General features: G+C 42.3%; 1 protein-coding gene across 1 annotated transcript in view; it reads left to right on the plus strand.

The window, feature by feature from the left end:
- The window catches only part of TGM4 (transglutaminase 4), a 101561-nt gene that overhangs the window by 10231 nt on the left and 70454 nt on the right, over positions 1–20876 (plus strand). Inside the window, exons 2-4 of the mRNA XM_077269101.1 lie at positions 6224–6403; positions 6691–6797; positions 6952–7084. Of these exons, the coding sequence (XP_077125216.1) occupies positions 6226–6403; positions 6691–6797; positions 6952–7084 (418 nt within the window). The 5' untranslated portion in view covers positions 6224–6225. The remainder of the gene's footprint in view (positions 1–6223; positions 6404–6690; positions 6798–6951; positions 7085–20876) is intronic.

Consider the following 20876-nt stretch of genomic DNA (forward strand, 5'->3'; position numbering starts at 1 on the left):
GCAGTGCTCTGGATTGCGGATCCCGAAGCCTTCAGTAAAGAGGTAAAGAGACTGCAACCCTGTGTCCTCGTTATTCATCGCGCCTTGCACCACACACCACCATCACACCTTTCATTGGACGCCAGTTAGCAGGGTCACGGACCGAGCCTAGCCACCGTGACACCCCCAGGACCGAGACTGAGAGGCCCGGTACCGAGTACCCCGCGGCCCTGCCTCTGGGGGCGCTCCATATTCATTAATTGCAGTCTGTTAATGCAGAGTGTATGACTATATTACATCTACTTAAAGAGAACCTATAAGCAGGATTTTACAATATAAAGTAACGACATGGTACAGATATATCATCATCAGAAGACTTTAGAGGCTAATTAAACAATAACCACTAACTGGATTCCTTCACCGCATGTATCAATTTAATCAGCATAACGTCGCCATTATGGCAATGCCTTTCCTTTATAGTGCTGAATCATACTGACAGATTCTTTTTAAGGCCGGGTTCACATTAGCGTTCGGGGGCTTTGCAGAGGGCTGTGTTCGTCCTCCGCTAAGCCCCGCCTACTTCCGCATACATCTGCATGGGTCCTGTGTACCTATCTTTAACATTGGGTACGCAGGACATGCGGATGTATGCGGATGCATCGTTTTGACGCGCCTGCCAACCGCACAGGAATGCAACTTGTTGCGTTCCCGTGCGGTCGGTGGCGCGTCAAAACAATGCATCCACATACATCTGCATACATCCACATGTCCTGCATACCCAATGTTAAAGATAGGTACACAGGACGCATGCAGAAGTATGTGGAAGTAGGCGGGGCTTAGTGGAGGACGAACGCAGCCCTCTGCAAAGCCCCCGAACGCTAATGTGAACTTAGCCTAAAGAAGATCTTTCACCAAATCACTCAATACAAACTGCATATATCATACATTATTAAATCTTTCAGACCTGATGAGGTTGGGGTACTTACTTTGAAAATCAAAGTCAGAGTTGCTATATAATACTGAAAGAAAAATGAGCATTTTATGAGTCAGGCAAGGGAAATTTTTTTAGACTGCAAGATAATAATGAACGAGTGTTGTAAAAAACGCTTGTTTCACAATTATTTTGCTGTGTAAAAGGCTTGTGATTACCTGATGAAAAAGAGCAAAATGTTTGTTCATTAGATTGGATGAAATGATCTTTCGTGCAGCACTAAAAATCATCGTTCTCGGTGGCGCATCTTTCTGTGGAAACAGGACTCACACGGCCGACCATTATGGCAGCCGATCCGCACTGAGCGATCCAAAACTCATTGCTTAGTAAGCATCACTTACTTTCCACATGCAGACCACATAGGCATTTAAGAGAAGTACACCGATCGTCGTGCTATTTGTCGGTCTGTATAAATGGACCTTTAATATACCAAATTTTCATTGGCGTACTTTGTTCTAGAAATGTGCGTCACAATTCTCCTGCATTTCTTGGCACCCAGAGTTGCACAATATACCATACTCTTTTTTGAAGAGACGATTCAAACAAGGCTTAAAAAGTATCTAATAATATACATAGTGTAAGTCAAAATCATGAAGGGCAAAATGTTGGTGCAGTTTATATGATAATATGACACAACCTGCTTGATAGATATCTCCCACAGTGCATTAGAGAGTTGCAGAACTTTCCATTATGCGGGGATTAAGCTTTATTTACAGTAAATTAAAAGACTTCTTTAAGTACAAGGCTGAAGTGGATTTGTACCGACCATGACACTAATCTATGAGTTCTTTCAGTGTGTGTTTATTTCGTATTACCAGTTTTGTTTGTGTTGGCTCACATACTATTGTACGTTATATCAGTTAGGCCAACAAACATTGGTCTCCAAAGAAAAATAGAAGGACATTAATAATATCGTAATGTCATGGTAAATCTGTGAGTATCTCCACTTACACTCATGTAGCAACTTGTCACTAAGACATTAAAGACATGTTACTTGCAGGGATGGTGCTGGTCTCTGCAAGCTGGGTGTTCATGTTACAACGTACACTGACAGTGCGCTTTGTTGCGGCTCATTGTTATTGATCTAAGTCAGAGAAAGAGCGCACTGTCTTTGTGCACAGTGACAGAGCAGGGACTAGCCCAGCCCCTGAAATGAACATCATTGATTATACAACATTTCAGGGAGGGGGATAAAAAGCTTTTGCAGCCTCTGACCTCTGATGTCGTTTGAGTATCCCAGCATGCACAGGGATTCTCCAAATTCATCAAAAGGGAAGTAGGAAAAAAAGAAAAGCAGTTAGTGCAGTTAGGGAAGAATAGGGAATTTTTAATTAAAGTATATTAGAAAATAGTTTAGATTATGGCATTAAATAAATAGGGATTTAGAATGAAAATTAATATGTATTTTGGATCACATCCTTAAAATAGGTGGCATTATTGGATGTCAATGGACTTGGACTCCCCCAAATTACTAAAGTATAGAGGCCTGGGGTTCTCCTGAAAACACCAACACCTTGTAGTTGTCAGGGCATCCTACTGTCCCTCTAACACCAGAAGCTCTGTCTGCTGACAATTACCATTTTAAAGAATGTCCATTATTAATATTATTGCTGCTCCATTCTTTTAACAAAATGCTAAATTTCAAACAGCATTTTTTCTTGATACAGTGAGCTTCATTAATAATAGGAATAATTGGTACTACTATCAATCTATCAATCTGAATGTTACTATCAATGGCAAATCCCCAATACAATGTTCTTTATTTCCTCATTTTGTTGTTTCATCTGAAGGAAAATTCAGATTGCCATTAGTTTCTTTGCAGCCCATGAATATACATGATTAGTTTATGACTTTCATTAGCTGCCTACATGTAAATGCGGCTATTTATGCACATAGCAAATGTGGAGTATTTTACAGGGCAATACCACGAATTAGTACGGTCTTCTGAATAGAAGTTGATCATAGGTAGTCCCTCTGCCTAGATTCCTAAACATCAATTGTAATCTGTGCAGAGTCCTTGCAGCAAGTGTTTAGATATCTTATAATGTCACCATAGGGAAACTCAATCTTAACCTGCTAACCCAGGCAAAGAAATGGCACGACCTGTAGTGCTTTCATAGGTCAGATCATCCCAAAAAAGGTATGTCCCTGATTCTCCAAAGTATTTACGCCAAAATTTGGCTCAAAATACTTTGAAAACAGGCACATTTTTGTGCATCACAAGGCTGCACAGAAATTTTGCCACTTTTGGCACTTTTTCACTGTAGTTTTGACCAGCTGGGGTAGGACTGGAGCGCAGTGATGCCCGTTTGTCTAATTCATGAAGAGTTATATTCAAGTCGGACATGCTCCATTCCTTAAGAAGTGTACCCCTGTTAATGAATCAGTCGTCTCTGACTCCACCATGTTGACTACTTTTGCAATGAAATTGAGTGGTTCTAAATAAAAGCTGTCACTGTTAAGTTCTAGAAAGAAAGAACATTGCCTACTGTATTCTCACCCATTCCTTGTAGATTGTGAGCCCTCGTGGGCAGGGTCCTCTCTCCTCCTGTACCATTCATAGCTTCTATTGTTTAAGATTACTGTACTTGTTTTTTATTATGTATACCCCTCCTAACATGTAAAGCGCCATGGAATAAATGGCCCTAAAATAATAACGTCATAGAGATACTCCCATGGGTAGTACCTAGCTTTCGGTTATAACTGTAGAAAAAAAATTGGACGGTACATCTTACAAAACATTTTTACAAAACTGAACATGAGGACCCTGATTCATCAATACCAACCTTGTTAACGCCAGTCTTGATGAGATGGCTTGGTGGAGTCAGAGGTGCCTGATTCACAAATACAGAGACTGGAGTAAAATACACCACAACTCATGATGCATTCGATGGACGGTCATCACCCCTCCATTTTGGAGGTAGCTAGCCAAAACTGACATGAAAACACTAAAAATCTTGACCAGTGCCAAAGTGATACCGCATCAGCATGGGAGTGACCCGAATGCCCCACAGCACATGTGCTGCAAGGCAAATCCCTCATGGCTGTGACGTGTAAGTAGGTTTCATACAGTCTGATCAGTATGTTAATTAATAATTTTGTTTTCAGTTTTGTACATTTTTGCTTAGCAATAGATCAATGTATGAGTTTTGGATGTGCAGCCCATGTCTTTTTTTTTCTGCAATAGTAGTTTTCTTTTACCAGACAACTTTCTAAAGAATATGCCATTCCAACAAAAGATGAGTGGATCGCCTCACACAACACTGGTCCATGGTCTAGGTCAGTGCTCTCTGGCCACAAACAGGAGATGTGCAAATTTCTTGACCTTCCGGGAAACCAGTTTCCTTTTACGATATGCTGTGCTGGTGCGCTGTCACCTCAGTGCACAGATGACATCACCCCAGCTGGGCAAATCAAATGCCGCATCGAGGACGTTCATTAAATTTGTGTAGCTCCTGTGCATGGCCAGAAACCACTGACTTGGACCATGGATCGGGGTTGCGGGAAGTGTTCCGACCATCTCTAATTCCAACCAACATCAGTGATTTCAGGATGTTGTCTCAGATTGGGCAATGTTGTTAATATGAAGCAATATCAAAGCGCATAGATTACACAATGAAGTATAAACCTCAAGGCACTTGGCATACTATCATAACCTTCATGTGTCTTTAGTATTACAGCAAACAAAAGAACTAAAACTTTTAATAACACTTACAGTATATAAAACATATTTTTTCAAAAGAGTTCTTCCTCTTAGCTTCATGATATTGTGTATTCATAATATAATTGGGGGTAGCAGTCAAGATGTTTGAAAGAAGGTTTCCCTTTTATGCCCCTATCTGAAAACAGTATATGCCTAATTTGGCCATATTCTTCATAGATAATACTCCACTTAGGAATTCCCAACATGTTTTCCTGTTTCCTAACATCATTGAAGGTACATCAGGGAATTCCAAAGGTTGGTAAAGGTAGTGTTGCATAGCTGACCCCTTGGAAATTACATGTCTTTATGTTCTCAGAAGGAGGTCATGATTTCAGTAATCAGAACTGCGTCTTTGCTGAAACTGCATGAATTGTACCGCTGAAGTTCCTCACAGAGTGGAAAAGAAACTGCTATCACAGATACTGATTATGGCTAGACATTTTCTTTTCCACAGTAATAATAAAGGAGATCATAATTCAGTTTTCTGCCATATTTAGTATAATGTAGGGAGAATGACTATGACATTGTTCCTGTCATGACTCCCGGGTATTACTGCTGGGGGAGAGCTGCACATAGCAGCAAGGGAGCTGAACAAAGAGCTGGGTTACTAACCGGGTAACAAACAGGACCTGAACCATGTGACAGAGTGGGAGGTGGTCGGGGGCAGAGCCATACGCCAGGGTGCAGAGGAGACGATACACACAGGAGAGTAGTCAAACAAGCTAAGATCAGAACCAGAAGATCACGAGGTACCAAAGGGGAGAAACAGGGGATTGTGAGAAGAGAAGCTAGAAGTCAGAAATCCAAAAGATCAAACGAGCAGAGTAAAGCAAGGAGAGAAAGGAACACAATTGCAAACCGAGCACACACTCCAGGAGTCAGGCACACAGACAAGAGGAAGGTATAGCTGACAGTGAATCCTAGTCTGGAGTGAGTATAAATACCCCTCCCAGATCCAAACAGAGGCCAGCAAAATTAACCCTGAGAGAACAGGACATTAACCTTGTCCTAACCATGACAGTTCCCACAGCTGGATGGACCAGGTATATCTGCCCAATTGATGCTGTGTTAATGCATCATGGTATTTATAGCAGAACACAGAGGAATAAAATGCAGGATGTGAGCTATGAATCAAGATGGATTCTGAAGAAAAGAAAATGGAAACTAAACAGACTGTACCAGTCTGTCATTGTAAATTTGTTTACTGTAAACGATATCTATAACCTTGTATGCAACTCCTTTCTCATGTACAGCACCATGGAATTAATGGTGCTTTATAAATAAATAAATAAATTATTATTAATAATAATAATAATAATAAGTACACCATATATAGCATAACTGTAGAATGTGATAGACAATTAAGAAAAATGTGCAGGGTTGTAAAACAAATAACTGGACTGCTTCTTTGACAATATTGAGTGCTATATTTTAGTTCCATGTTTTATGAAATATAACCATGTGCATGAGGACTAATAACAAAAAGTAAGTAAAAATTAATAAACGTTAGACCATACATTTAAACTCGTTTTCTTTGGTTCGATTTGCAGAAATGGCTTTGCGAGCAATGAGAGTGGACTTTCTCAAGCAGGAGAATGCCTGTCAGCACAATACTTCAGAGTATGACAACTCCCATCTCATTGTGAGACGTGGACAGGCTTTCATATTGAAGATTTCTTTTGACAGGGATGTGACTCAGAGAGATAAAGTAACCTTGCAATTTACAACTGGTGAGTACAGTATAAAAACAATCTAAAATACCCCACACTATCTTTATAGACATTGTTGATGATGTGTCTATTGGAAATCTAGATTCTGGTTAATTGAACCTGATCTGAAACAGGAGTCAGATCCAAATGAACTGGTAAAATCCAGTGTGAAACATGAATGACAGACCTGACGGGCTTAAAAAAATGAGAACTTGAAGCATTATTAAAACTTGAGTAGAGAGACAACTGTGACCAAAAAAATAAGAGCCTTTGTATATGTATTCAATATATTTTTGGGTTACTTCTAGGGTCCCGACCATCAAAAACAAATGGATCCCTTGTAGCTATTGAGGTCAACTCTTCACATCGTCCCAATGAATGGAGCGCTAAAACACAAGAATGTCATGGGAAAGAGGTGAATAATCGTAAAATAGTGTACTTTTCATTTCTGCTTAGGCTGTTCTCATTGGTCCAGATATTAAGAATTACTAACATTAACCCTTTACTTCAGGTATGAAATACTACATGAATCTGTTCTGTTGTACCAACAATCTTATTGTTATTCTTAGTGTCTTGTAGCTGTGACTCCTCCAGCCAATGCGATCATCGGAAAATACTTACTAAATATAATAACAGGAAGAGGAATTGTTTTTATGGCAGTAGATTCTCCTGTTTATCTCCTGTGCAACCCGTGGTGCAAAGGTAACCAGATTTTATATCATTTTTTTATATGCATTTTTCATGGTGCTCATAATTTCATATCTGTGGAGTTCAGAAGGTATATGGTCTATTTCTGACATTTTTCAATTTGTGTTTTGTTTAAAAAAAATGATGAAGCCTTTTTTAATATAAAACACACTACTGCAGACCTGGGCAACTGGAGTCCATGGTCCACATCATGTGGTCCATCTGGAAATTGAATTCACCTCCTGTGCCCAACTGGCATTTCTACTCAGTTTTGATGCATTTTTGATCAGTGCAACATGTAAGCTGAGACAAGCAATAAGTCATGCAGTTTTGTTGCTAAGGTGAGAGAAGCAGGGTAAATAATCAGTGTGATATAGCCTTAATAAACATGGTTTGTCAGAACAAATAAGCAAGGTTTTGTAGTCTGAGTGAAATACATGATCAGTATGAGCAGAGTTGGGTACATAACGGGTGTAAAAAAAAAAAACACAAGTTGTCTGTAAGTACATAGCTATTAATTCATGCTGTACAGGTGCAGCTGCCAATAGAGCATTCCATCTTTATGGTGAATCACACTGTGCTAATTCCGGATTTGTAAGAAGCATCAGCTAAATGGTATCATTGCTCTAAGAATATATTAGTCATGCGCACAGGGCCGGCTCCAGGTTTTCATGGGCCCCAGACGAAAGAGTCTCAGTGGGCCCGTTTGACACATACCACAATTCATGATGCGCTTATAAGGCAAACAAATAGGTATAGTACAATGCCTAAGATTTCACTTACTTCTTTCATTACAGGAGTGATATCTATTGTAAATTGTACAATAGCTCAGAAACTGGACAGTATAGTCCTCCATACAATATTATGGGCACCACATAGCGCTCCATACAGAATAATGAGCCCTATATATTGCTCCATACAGAATTATTCGCACCACATAGCGCTCCATACAGAATAATGAGCCCCATATATTGCTCCATACAGTATTATGGGCATCACATAGTGCTCCATACAGAATAATGAGCCCCATATATTGCTCCATACAATATTATGGGCATCACATAGCTCTCCATATAGAATAATGAACCCCATATATTGCTCCATACAGAATTATGAGCACCACATAGTGCTCCATACTGAATAATGAGCCCCATATATTGCTCCATACAGTATTATCGGCATTACATAGTGCTCCATACAGAATAATGATATCCATATATTGCTCCATACAGTATTATGGGCATCACATAGTGCTCCAAACAGAATAATGAGCCCCATATATTGTTCCTTATATAATAGGCCCCATATAATTCTCCATACATAATAGGCCCCATGTAATGCTCGAGTATATGATGGACCCCATATGTTGCTTAATATATAATGGGACTCATATAATGCTCCATTATATGATGGGCCCCATATATTGCTCCATAGATAATGGGCCCCATATAATGTTCCATACAGAATGGACCCCATAAAATGCTCCAGTACATGATTGGGCCCCATATAATGCTCCAAGCAGAATGGACAACATATAATGCTCCAGTATATCATGGGCCCCATATAATGCTCCAGTAAATGATGGGCCCCATATATTGCTCCATATATAAAGGGGCCCCATATATTGTTCCATATACTGCATAATGGGCCCCATATAATGCTCCACATATAATAGACCCAATATAATGCTCCATTCAGAATGGGCCCCATATATTCCTCCAAACATACAGTACAGACCAAAAGTTTGGACACACCTTCTCATTTAAAGATTTTTCTGTATTTTCATGACTGAAAATTGTAAATTCACACTGAAGGCATCAAAACTATGAATTAACACATGTGGAATTATATACCTAACAAAATAGTGTGAAACAACTGAAAATATGTCTTATATTCTAGGTTCTTCAAAGTAGCTACCTTTTGCTTTGATGACTGCTTTGCACACTCTTGGCATTCTCTTGATGAGCTTCAAGAGGTAGTTACCGGAAATGGTTTTCATTTCACAGGTGTGCCCTGCCAGGGTTAATAAGTAGGATTTCTTGCCATATAAATGGGGTTGGGACAATCAGTTGTGTTGAGCAGAAGTCTGGTGGATACACAGCTGATAGTCCTACTGAATAGACTGTTAGAATTTGTATTATGGCAAGAACAAAGCAGCCAAGTAAAGAAAACGAGTGGCCATCATTTCTTTAAGAAATGAAGGTCAGTCAGTCCGAAAAATTGGGAAAACTTTGAAAGTGTCCCCAAGTGCAGTTGGAAAAACCATCAAACACTACAAAGAAACTGGCTCACATGAGGACCGCCCCAGAAAAGGAAGACCAAGAGTCACCTCTGCTTCTTAGGATAAGTTTATCCGAGTCACCAGCCTCAGAAATCGCAGGTTAACAGCAGCTCAGATTAGAGACCAAGTCAATGCCACACAGAGTTCTAGCAGCAGACACATCTCTACAACAACTGTTAAGAGGAGACTTTGTGCAGCAGGCCTTCATGGTAAAATAACTGCTAGGAAACCACTGCTAAGGACAGGCAACAAGCAGAGGAGACTTGTTTGGGCTAAAGAACACAAGGAATTGACATTAGACCAGTGGAAATCTGTGCTTTGGTCTGATGAGTCCAAATTTGAGATCTTTGGTTCCAACCACCGTGTCTTTGTGCGACGCAGAAAAGGTGAACGGATGGAATCTACATGCCTGGTTCCCACCGTGAAGCATGGAGGAGGAGGTGTGATGGTGTGGTGGTGCTTTACTGGTGACACTGTTGGGGATTTATTCAAAATTGAAGGCATACTGAACCAGCATGGCTACCACAGCATCTTGCAGCGGCATGTGTCATGATCTCCATGGCCAGAGAACTAGCATAAGCCTCTATAGGAACAAGCTCTTGGAAGATGTAACTGTACTGACCATGAACTAAACCTACCGCATCATCTAGAAGTAGCCAGGTAGCATGTCCTACTTTTTATCCCTATATGCCCAGCGCCGGCCGGAGAACTAAATAATGCTAGCAGAGGGAAATATAAGACCTGACTCACCTCTAGAGAAATGCCCAAAAGGAGACAGAAGCCCCCCACATATATTGGCGGTGATATGAGATGAAACAACAAACGCAGCAGGAAAATAGTTTTAGCAAATTTGAGGTCCGCTTTCTAGATAGCAGAAGACAGAAAGCATACTTTCATGGTCAGTAGAAAACCCTAACAAAACACATCCAGAAATTACTTTAGGACTCTGGCATTAACTCATAATACCAGAGTGGCAATTCCTGATCAACAAGAGCTTTCCAGACACAGTAACGAAACTGCAGCTGTGAACTGGAACCAAAATACAAAAACAAAACATGGACGAATGTCCAACTTATCTAGTAGATGTCTGGGAGCAGGAACAAGCACAGAGAGGCTTCTGATAACATTGTTGACCGGCAAGCATCTAACAGAGAAGCCAGGTTATATAGCGACACCCAGATCTAATCAGAACAGGTGAACAGGGAAGATGATGTCACAAGTTCAATTCCACCAGTAGCCACCGGGGGAGCCCAGAATCCAAATTCACAACAGTACCCCCCCCTCAAGGAGGGGGCACCGAACCCTCACCAGAACCACCAGGGCGATCAGGATGGGCCCTATGAAAGGCACGAACCAGATCAGAGGCATGAACATCAGATGCAGTGACCCAAGAATTATCCTCCTGGCCGTATCCCTTCCACTTGACCAGATACTGGAGTCTCCGTCTGGAAACACGGGAGTCTAGGATTTTTTCCACAACGTACTCCAACTCACCCTCAACCAACACCGGAGCAGGAGGCTCAACGGAAGGCACAACCGGTGCCTCATACCTGCGCAATAACGACCGATGAAAAACGTTATGAATAGAAAAGGATGCAGGGAGGTCCAAACGGAAGGAAACAGGGTTAAGAATCTCCAATATTTTATACGGACCGATGAACCGAGGCTTAAACTTAGGAGATGAGACCCTCATAGGGACAAAACGAGAAGACAACCACACCAAATCTCCAACACAAAGCCGAGGACCAACACGACGGTGACGGTTGGCAAAAAGCTGAGTCTTCTCCTGGGACAACTTTAAATTGTCCATCACCTGCCCCCAGATATGATGCAATCTCTCCACCACCGCATCCACTCCAGGACAATCCGAGGATTCCATCTGACCGGAGGAAAATCGAGGATGGAACCCCGAATTACAGAAAAACGGGGAAACCAAGGTGGCAGAGCTGGCCCGATTATTGAGGGCGAACTCCGCCAATGGCAAAAAAGCAACCCAATCATCCTGGTCAGCAGACACAAAACACCTCAGATATGTCTCCAGGGTCTGATTAGTCCGCTCGGTCTGGCCATTAGTCTGAGGGTGAAAAGCAGACGAAAAAGACAAATCTATGCCCATCCTAGCACAAAATGCCCGCCAAAATCTAGACACAAATTGGGTTCCTCTGTCAGAAACGATATTCTCAGGAATACCATGCAAACGAACAACATTTTGAAAAAACAGGGGCACCAACTCGGAAGAAGAAGGCAATTTGGGCAGGGGAACCAAATGAACCATCTTAGAAAAACGGTCACACACCACCCAGATGACAGACATCTTCTGAGAAACAGGCAGATCTGAAATAAAATCCATCGAGATGTGTGTCCAAGGCCTCTTAGGAATAGGCAAGGGCAACAATAATCCACTAGCCCGAGAACAACAAGGCTTGGCCCGAGCACAAACGTCACAAGACTGCACAAAGCCTCGCACATCTCGTGACAGGGAAGGCCACCAGAAGGATCTTGCCACCAAATCCCTGGTACCAAAAATTCCAGGATGACCTGCCAACGCAGAAGAATGTACCTCAGAGATGACTTTACTGGTCCAATCATCAGGAACAAACAGCCTATCAGGCGGACAACGATCCGGTCTATCCGCCTGAAACTCCTGCAAGGCCCGCCGCAGGTCTGGAGAAACAGCTGACAAGATAACTCCCTCCTTAAGAATACCTGTGGGGTCAGAGTTGCCAGGTGAATCAGGCTCAAAACTCCTAGAAAGGGCATCCGCCTTAACATTCTTAGAACCTGGTAGGTACGATACCACAAAATTAAACCGAGAAAAAAATAATGACCAGCGCGCCTGTCTAGGATTCAGGCGCCTGGCGGTCTCAAGATAAATCAAATTTTTGTGGTCAGTCAATACCACCACCTGATGTCTGGCCCCCTCGAGCCAATGGCGCCACTCCTCAAACGCCCACTTCATGGCCAAAAGCTCCCGATTCCCAACATCATAATTCCGCTCAGCGGGCGAAAATTTACGGGAAAAGAAGGCACAAGGCCTCATCACGGCGCAGTCAGAACTTTTCTGCGACAACACTGCCCCAGCTCCGATCTCAGAAGCGTCGACCTCAACCTGAAAAGGAAGAGTCACATCAGGCTGACGCAACACAGGGGCAGAAGAAAAACGGCGCTTAAGCTCCTGAAAGGCCTCCACAGCATCAGGGGACCAATTAGCAACATCAGCACCCTGTCTAGTCAAATCGGTCAATGGCTTAACGACATCCGAAAAACCAGAAATAAATCGACGATAAAAGTTGGCAAAGCCCAAAAATTTCTGAAGACTTTTAAGAGAAGAGGGCTGCGTCCAATCACAAATAGCTTGAACCTTGACAGGATCCATCTCAATGGAAGAGGGAGAAAAAATATATCCCAAAAAGGAAATTCTCTGAACCCCAAAAACGCACTTAGAACCCTTGACACACAGAGAATTAGACCGCAAAACCTGAAAAACCCTCTTAACTTGCCGGACATGAGAGTCCCAGTCATCCGAAAAAATCAGAATATCATCCAGATACACTATCATAAATTTATCCAAAAAATCGCGGAAAATATCATGCATAAAGGACTGGAAGACTGAAGGGGCATTAGAAAGACCAAAAGGCATCACCAAATACTCAAAGTGGCCCTCGGGCGTATTAAATGCGGTTTTCCACTCATCCCCCTGCCTGATCCGCACCAAATTATACGCCCCACGGAGATCAATCTTAGAGAACCACTTGGCCCCCTTTATGCGAGCAAACAAATCAGTCAGCAACGGCAATGGGTATTGATATTTAACCGTGATTTTATTCAAAAGCCGATAATCAATACATGGTCTCAAAGAGCCGTCTTTTTTTGACACAAAGAAAAAACCGGCTCCTAAGGGAGATGACGATGGACGAATATGTCCCTTTTCCAAGGACTCCTTTATATATTCTCGCATAGCAGTATGTTCAGGCACAGACAGATTAAATAAACGACCCTTTGGGTATTTACTACCCGGAATTAAATCTATAGCACAATCGCACTCACGGTGCGGAGGTAGTGAACCCAGCTTGGGTTCTTCAAAGACGTCACGATAATCAGACAGGAACTCAGGGATTTCAGAGGGAATAGATGATGAAATGGACACCAAAGGTACGTCCCCATGAGTCCCCTTACATCCCCAGCTCAACACAGACATAGCTCTCCAGTCAAGGACTGGGTTGTGAGACTGCAGCCATGGCAATCCCAGCACCAAATCCTCATGTAGATTATACAGCACTAGAAAACGAATAGTCTCCTGGTGATCCGGATTAATACACATAGTCACTTGTGTCCAGTATTGTGGTTTATTATTAGCCAATGGGGTGGAGTCAATCCCCTTCAGAGGAATAAGAGTTTCCAAAGGCTCTAAATCATACCCACAACGATTGGCAAAGGACCAATCCATAAGACTCAAAGCGGCGCCAGAGTCGATATAGGCGTCAGTAGTAATAGATGACAAAGAGCAAATCAGGGTCACAGACAAAATAAATTTAGACTGTAAAGTGCCAATGGAAACGGATTTATCAAGCTTTTTAGTACGCTTAGAGCACGCTGATATAACATGAGTAGAATCCCCACAATAGAAACACAACCCATTTTTCCGTCTAAAATTCTGCCGCTCGCTTCTGGACAGAATTCTATCACACTGCATGCTTTCTGGCGTCTTCTCAGTGGACACCGCCAGATGGTGCACAGGTTTGCGCTCCCGCAGACGCCTATCGATCTGAATGGCCATTGTCATGGACTCATTCAGACCCGCAGGCACAGGGAACCCCACCATAACATCCTTAATGGCATCAGAGAGACCCTCTCTGAAAGTAGCCGCCAAGGCACACTCATTCCACTGAGTAAGCACAGACCATTTACGGAATCTTTGGCAGTAAATTTCAGCTTCATCTTGCCCCTGCGATAGGGACATCAAAGTTTTTTCTGCCTGAAGTTCCAAATGAGGTTCCTCATACAGCAAGCCCAAGGCCAAAAAAAACGCATCCACATTGCGCAACGCAGGATCCCCTGGTGCCAATGCAAAAGCCCAGTCTTGAGGGTCGCCGCGGAGCAAGGAAATCACAATCCCAACCTGCTGTGCAGAGTCTCCAGCAGAACGAGATTTCAGGGACAAAAATAGCTTACAATTATTTCTAAAATTCTGAAAGCTAGATCTATTCCCTGAGAAGAATTCCGGCAAAGGAATTCTCGGCTCAGATACCGGAGCATGAATAATAAAATCTTGCAAATTTTGTACTTTCGTGGTGAGATTATTCAAACCTGCAGTTACACTCTGAAGATCCATTATTAACAGGTGAACACAAAGCCATTCAAAGATTATAAGGAGAGAGAAAAAAAAAGAAAGACTGCAGCATAGACAGACTGGCAAGTGATCCAATTAAGAGCACAGAGGAAAAAAAAAAAAAAAAAACTCTCAGCAGACTTCTTATTTCTCTCCTTTCTCAGCCAAGGATTTTAACCCTTTAGTGGTCCGGTCAAACTGTCATGATCTCCATGGCCAGAGAACTAGCATAAGCCTCTATAGGAACAAGCTCTTGGAAGATGTAACTGTACTGACCATGAACTAAACCTACCGCATCATCTAGAAGTAGCCAGGTAGCATGTCCTACTTTTTATCCCTATATGCCCAGCGCCGGCCGGAGAACTAAATAATGCTAGCAGAGGGAAATATAAGACCTGACTCACCTCTAGAGAAATGCCCAAAAGGAGACAGAAGCCCCCCACATATATTGGCGGTGATATGAGATGAAACAACAAACGCAGCAGGAAAATAGTTTTAGCAAATTTGAGGTCCGCTTTCTAGATAGCAGAAGACAGAAAGCATACTTTCATGGTCAGTAGAAAACCCTAACAAAACACATCCAGAAATTACTTTAGGACTCTGGCATTAACTCATAATACCAGAGTGGCAATTCCTGATCAACAAGAGCTTTCCAGACACAGTAACGAAACTGCAGCTGTGAACTGGAACCAAAATACAAAAACAAAACATGGACGAATGTCCAACTTATCTAGTAGATGTCTGGGAGCAGGAACAAGCACAGAGAGGCTTCTGATAACATTGTTGACCGGCAAGCATCTAACAGAGAAGCCAGGTTATATAGCGACACCCAGATCTAATCAGAACAGGTGAACAGGGAAGATGATGTCACAAGTTCAATTCCACCAGTAGCCACCGGGGGAGCCCAGAATCCAAATTCACAACAGGCATGCTATTCCATCCGGTTTGCGTTTAGTTGGACTATCATATATTTTTCAACAGGACAATGACCCCAAACACATTTCCAGGCTGTGTAAGGGCTATTTGACAAAGAAGGAGAGTGATGGGGTGCTACGCCCTCCACAGTCACCAGACCTGAACCCAATCGAGATGGTTTGGGGTGAGCTGGACCCCAGAGTGAAGGCAAAAGGGCCAACAAGTGCTAAGCATCTCTGGGAACTCCTTCAAGATTGTTGGAAGACCATTTCCGGTGACTACCTCTTTAAGCTCATCAAGAGAATGTCAAGAGTGTGCAAAGCAGTCATCAAAGCAAAAGGTGGCTACTTTGAAGAACATAGAATATAAGACATATTTTCAGTTGTTTCACACTTTTTTGTTAAAGGGAACCTGACACCCCCCCCCCCCCCAAGGCGTTTTTAACTAAAAGAGTCACTTTGTGCAGCAGTAATGCTGCATTCTGACAAGGTGGCCCTTTTAGTTCTGGGTGCTGTAACTGCCGAATTAATCATTTTTATAATTTGTCCTAAATACCTTGTCTTCAGTCAAGGAGGCAGGCATTTCCCCCCTGCTTCAGACTCCGCACAGCCGTCAGTCATGTCTTCTTGGCGCCGGGCGCCGCCTCCTCACCGCTGTTTTGAAATCTGCCAGCGGCTGCGCTCTTTTCTTCTGCTTTGAGCAGGTGCAGTGAGTGCTGCCCGTCCGTCCTCATATGCAGTCTAGCTGACTGCGCCTGTGCGGTCGCCCTGCCTGTGAATGCCAGCCCCGCAATGTGAATAGTTGTGGGGCTGGGACTCACAGGCAGGGCGGCCGCACAGGCGCAGTCAGCTAGACTGCATATGAGGACGGACGGGCAGCGCTCACTGCGCCTGCTCAAAGCAGAAGAAAAGAGCGCAGGCGCCGGCATATTTCAAAACAGCGGTGAGGAGGCGGCGCCCGGCGCCAAGAAGACATGACTGACGGCTGTGCGGCGTCTGAAGCAGGGGGGGAAATGCCTGCCTCCTTGACTGAAGACAAGGTATTTAGGACAAGTTATAAAACTGATTATTTCGGCAGTTACAGCACCCAGAACTAAAAGAGCCACCTTGTCAGAATGAAGCATTACTGCTGCACAAGGTGGCTCTTTTAGTTAAAAACGCCTGGGGGGCACTTCTGGCTCACTGTGACTGTTCAGAGCAGATGACACGCTGTCTTAACGTCATCATGCCCTCTGACCTGAAATGTCACAGAAAGAAGACGCCGCAGCATAGGAACTGGGAGAGGTAAGTATTGCAAGTACGCGGGACCTGGGCAAGCGGAGGGGGGCCCACTCGTGGGTGGCGGGTGGTGGCACCAGGCCCCCATAGCATGCCGGTGTCCCCAGCAGCCAGTGGACTGTCCCCGCCTGCTCAGAGTCCCAGCACTTGCCCAAGTAAGCCGAGTGCTGACGCCGCCCTGCATGCACATATATGCAATAGACAAGTTATAGTTAGTTAAACTAAGTGGAATAGTGGCAACAATGTCTGATGTATACCCGGTCAAAGTTAAAGAGACTTACCAGAAACAAAAAGTGAAGTGTGTACAATATGTTGCTCTCCGAACGTTACGAGAGGATGCACCTGCCATAGGCAAATATTGGGCAGCAACACAATATGTTCTTGTGGTGATGAGGGGGCACATATAGTTCAATTCGGTGGGTGAGCCAGAGTACCAGAATGATATCTAGATGAACACAACAAACAGTCTATGAGATTTCGCCTGTGACATGATCAATTACATGTCCAATGAAAGGAGTGAATCTAGATGAAGGTAGTATCCATGCACTGGTCACAGATCTAACACGTTGGTCTGTGGCTGCAAAATACTTTGCAGCATTGTGACCTGGGTAATGAGTTCTTGGTGGCTTTCAGATAGCAACTAATATATAGGAAGAGACCATTCCGGTCAATAGGTTTTGTCCATAGATCTGTTGTTATACCTGCTAAATTATCTCTCAGGACTAGGGTCTTTATGAAGCTCAGTCAATATTGGTCATAGTTGACTGTGATTTGGAGCTAAGTTTTGATACTGTCAAAGTATTCCACAAACATCCACGCTGCCATTCCAAATACAAAAATCATCTATAAATCTATACCAACAAATTAAGAACTGATTGAATTACGAATTGTTGGACACAAAGTCATTCACAAAGCCGGTCATGCATCCATTTGCAAAAGCTGGCTCTACATTTGAGCCCATTGTGTTTCTGCACATAAAAGTTGCCCCAAATAACAAGTAATTTTTATGTAATACAAGGTATAGTAGGTCAAACTGCATGATCCTTGCAGAAATATTGGATCATTACAAGATCCTTAGTATGGCTACCAGGTCCATGTCATGATGGATAGTGGTGTACAACTAGTAACATCTAGTATAACAAATGTATCTTAGGGTTGTAGAATCTTGAAGTAACTTAGAAAGGTTTTTAGGTTCCTAAGAAAAAGAGCCTCTCACTAGCCAAATTAGTTCTCATGCTTTGCACTGACGAGGAGCAATGCCCCGAAAAACCGTGTCTGCAAATTGAGATTCTGATTTGGCTTTTATCCTAAGTCATATTGCAAGACTCGTTAAAAGGTTGAAAGTGACTTGTAGGATCGCTACTTCCAACAGGTGGACCTATAGAGTTCATGTCCTCCTCCTCTCTGAAGAGACAATTTGCATAAAAAAATGTTTGGCATTTAGTATAAATCATCAAAATGTCTTCGATGAAGGAAGTAAAAAAAATTTCCAAAAGGATGGGAAAAGGAGAGATGCTACCTAGGAAAGACCTGGGGCTTCAGTAATGACTACTAAATCGCTGATTTCTTGTCTAATATGAGGTTTGGAATCTGAGTTTAGAATACAGTGGCATGGGAAAGTTTGGGCGCCCCTAGTCAAAATTACTGTTATTGTGAACAGTTAAACAAGTTGAAAATGAAATGATATCTGAAAGGCCTAAAGTTAAAGTTGGCACATTTCCTTTGTATTTTAGGGGGAAAAAAACAAATTGCCATTTTTTACAGTTTAAGAATTAAAAAAAGGAATATGGGTTGATGCAAGAGTTTGGGCACCCTGTATAGTTAGTATTTAGTAACACCCTCTTTTGCAAAGCATCACAGCTTGTAAACACTTTTTGTAGCCAGCCAAAGATTCTTGTTTGAGGGATTTTCATGCATTCTTCCTTGGAAAATTCTTCCAGATTCTTGGGTCGTCTTGCATGCACTGCTAGCTTGAGGTCTAGCCACAGATTGTCAATGATGTCCAGATCAGGGGACTATTAGGGCCATTGTAAAACCTTCAGCTTGTACATTTTGAAGTAGTCTATTTTGGATTTTGATGTGTGTTTAGGATCATTATTCATTTGTAGAAGCTATCCTTTTTTCAACTTCAACTATTTTATAGATGGAGTTATGTTTGCATCAAAAATTTGTTGAAGTATGATTGAATCCATTTTTCCCTCTACCCGTGAAATGTTCCATGTGCCATTGGCTGCAACACAACCCGAAAACATGATTGATCCACCACCATGCCTAATGCTTGTCAAGATGTTCTTTTCCCGAAATTCTGTTCCCTTTTTTCTCCACACCTTTCATCATTGTGCCCAAAGAGTTCTATTTTAACATCATCAATCCACAGGACTTGTTTACAAAATGCCAGAAAAATGACTGGCACATCCAAACTAGTGTGAATAGGTGCATACCAGGAGCAGCTACCTCCATATATAATATACAAAAAAAGGTTGCACTCTATCGTGCCAAAACACGTCAAATATGAAATACATGAAATATGAATAGCAAAATGGCTTTTGAACATTAGGAAAAAAATTTTGAGACGCTTAGCACAGAATTTGGCCAAATAGTGTGAGCCCATCAACCATCGTCAAGGTGGTCTCATTAAACTGATGGGTACCTGACCTCCCTGTCCAAATGTGAACACTTACCGAAGGCTAATGTCTGTATGCTTGGGTGAATATGGACACCTCTCTCAGCAAAGCCTACATATGGGTTGGCCGGAACCAAGTGTGATTAGATGTAATTAAAAACAAGATGGTGAAGGAAGGGGTGCTCAGTCAGTAAGCTAACATAGAAATGACAGAAAAATGACTGGCACATCCAAACTAGTGTGAATAGGTGCATACCAGGAGCAGCTACCTCCATATATAATATACAAAAAAAGGTTGCACTCTATCGTGCCAAAACACGTCAAATATGAGCTTACTGACTGAGCACTTCTCCCTTCACCATCTTGTTTTTAATTACATCTAATCACACTTGGTTCCGGTCAACCCATATGTAGGCTTTGCTGAGAGAGGTGTCCATATTCACCCAAGCATACAGACGTTAGCCTTCGGTAAGTGTCCCTAGTTAGACCGCACATGGAGTACTGTGTCCAGTTTTGGGCACCGGTGCTCAGGAAGGATATAATGGAACTAGAGAGAGTACAAAGGAGGGCAACAAAATTAATAAAGGGGATAGGAGAACTACAATACCCAGATAGATTAGCGAAATTAGGATTATTTAGTCTAGAAAAAAGACGACTGAGGGGTGATCTAATAACCATGTATAAGTATATAAGGGGACAATACAAATATCTCGCTGAGGATCTGTTTATACCAAGGAAGGTGACGGGCACAAGGGGGCATTCTTTGCGTCTGGAGGAGAGAAGGTTTTTCCACCAACATAGAAGAGGATTCTTTACTGTTAGGGCAGTGAGAATCTGGAATTGCTTGCCTGAGGAGGTGGTGATGGCGAACTCAGTCGAGAGGCCTGGATGTCTTCCTGGAGCAGAACAATATTGTATCATACAATTATTAGGTTCTGTAGAATGACGTAGATCTGGGTATTTATGATGGAATATAGGCTGAACTGGATGGACAAATGTCTTTTTTCGGCCTTACTAACTATGTTACTATGTTACTATGTTACAATATATGTATACATATATTTTATTTTTTCCCTAAAATACAAAGGAAATGTGTTATCTTTAACTTTAGCCCTTTTAGAGATCATTTCAACTTAAACTTGCTTAACTGTTCACAATAACAGTAATTTTGACCAGGGGTGCCCAAACTTTTACATGACACTGTAGGTATTTTTTTCTAGACTCGATAATTCCAGAAAGATTTCTGTGCCACACTCTGGTTTTTCTTACTTCTTCATCTCTTTCCTTTTCTTAGTTGCCTTACTGATCTTTTATTCCTTTATTCTTTTATATATTATAGCTGGACTTCATTTCCTTTCGCACCCATTTCAGTTATTCATATA

Source organism: Ranitomeya variabilis, chromosome 6, assembly GCF_051348905.1.
Source record: "Ranitomeya variabilis isolate aRanVar5 chromosome 6, aRanVar5.hap1, whole genome shotgun sequence".
In the NCBI taxonomy this organism is placed as follows: domain Eukaryota; kingdom Metazoa; phylum Chordata; class Amphibia; order Anura; family Dendrobatidae; genus Ranitomeya; species Ranitomeya variabilis.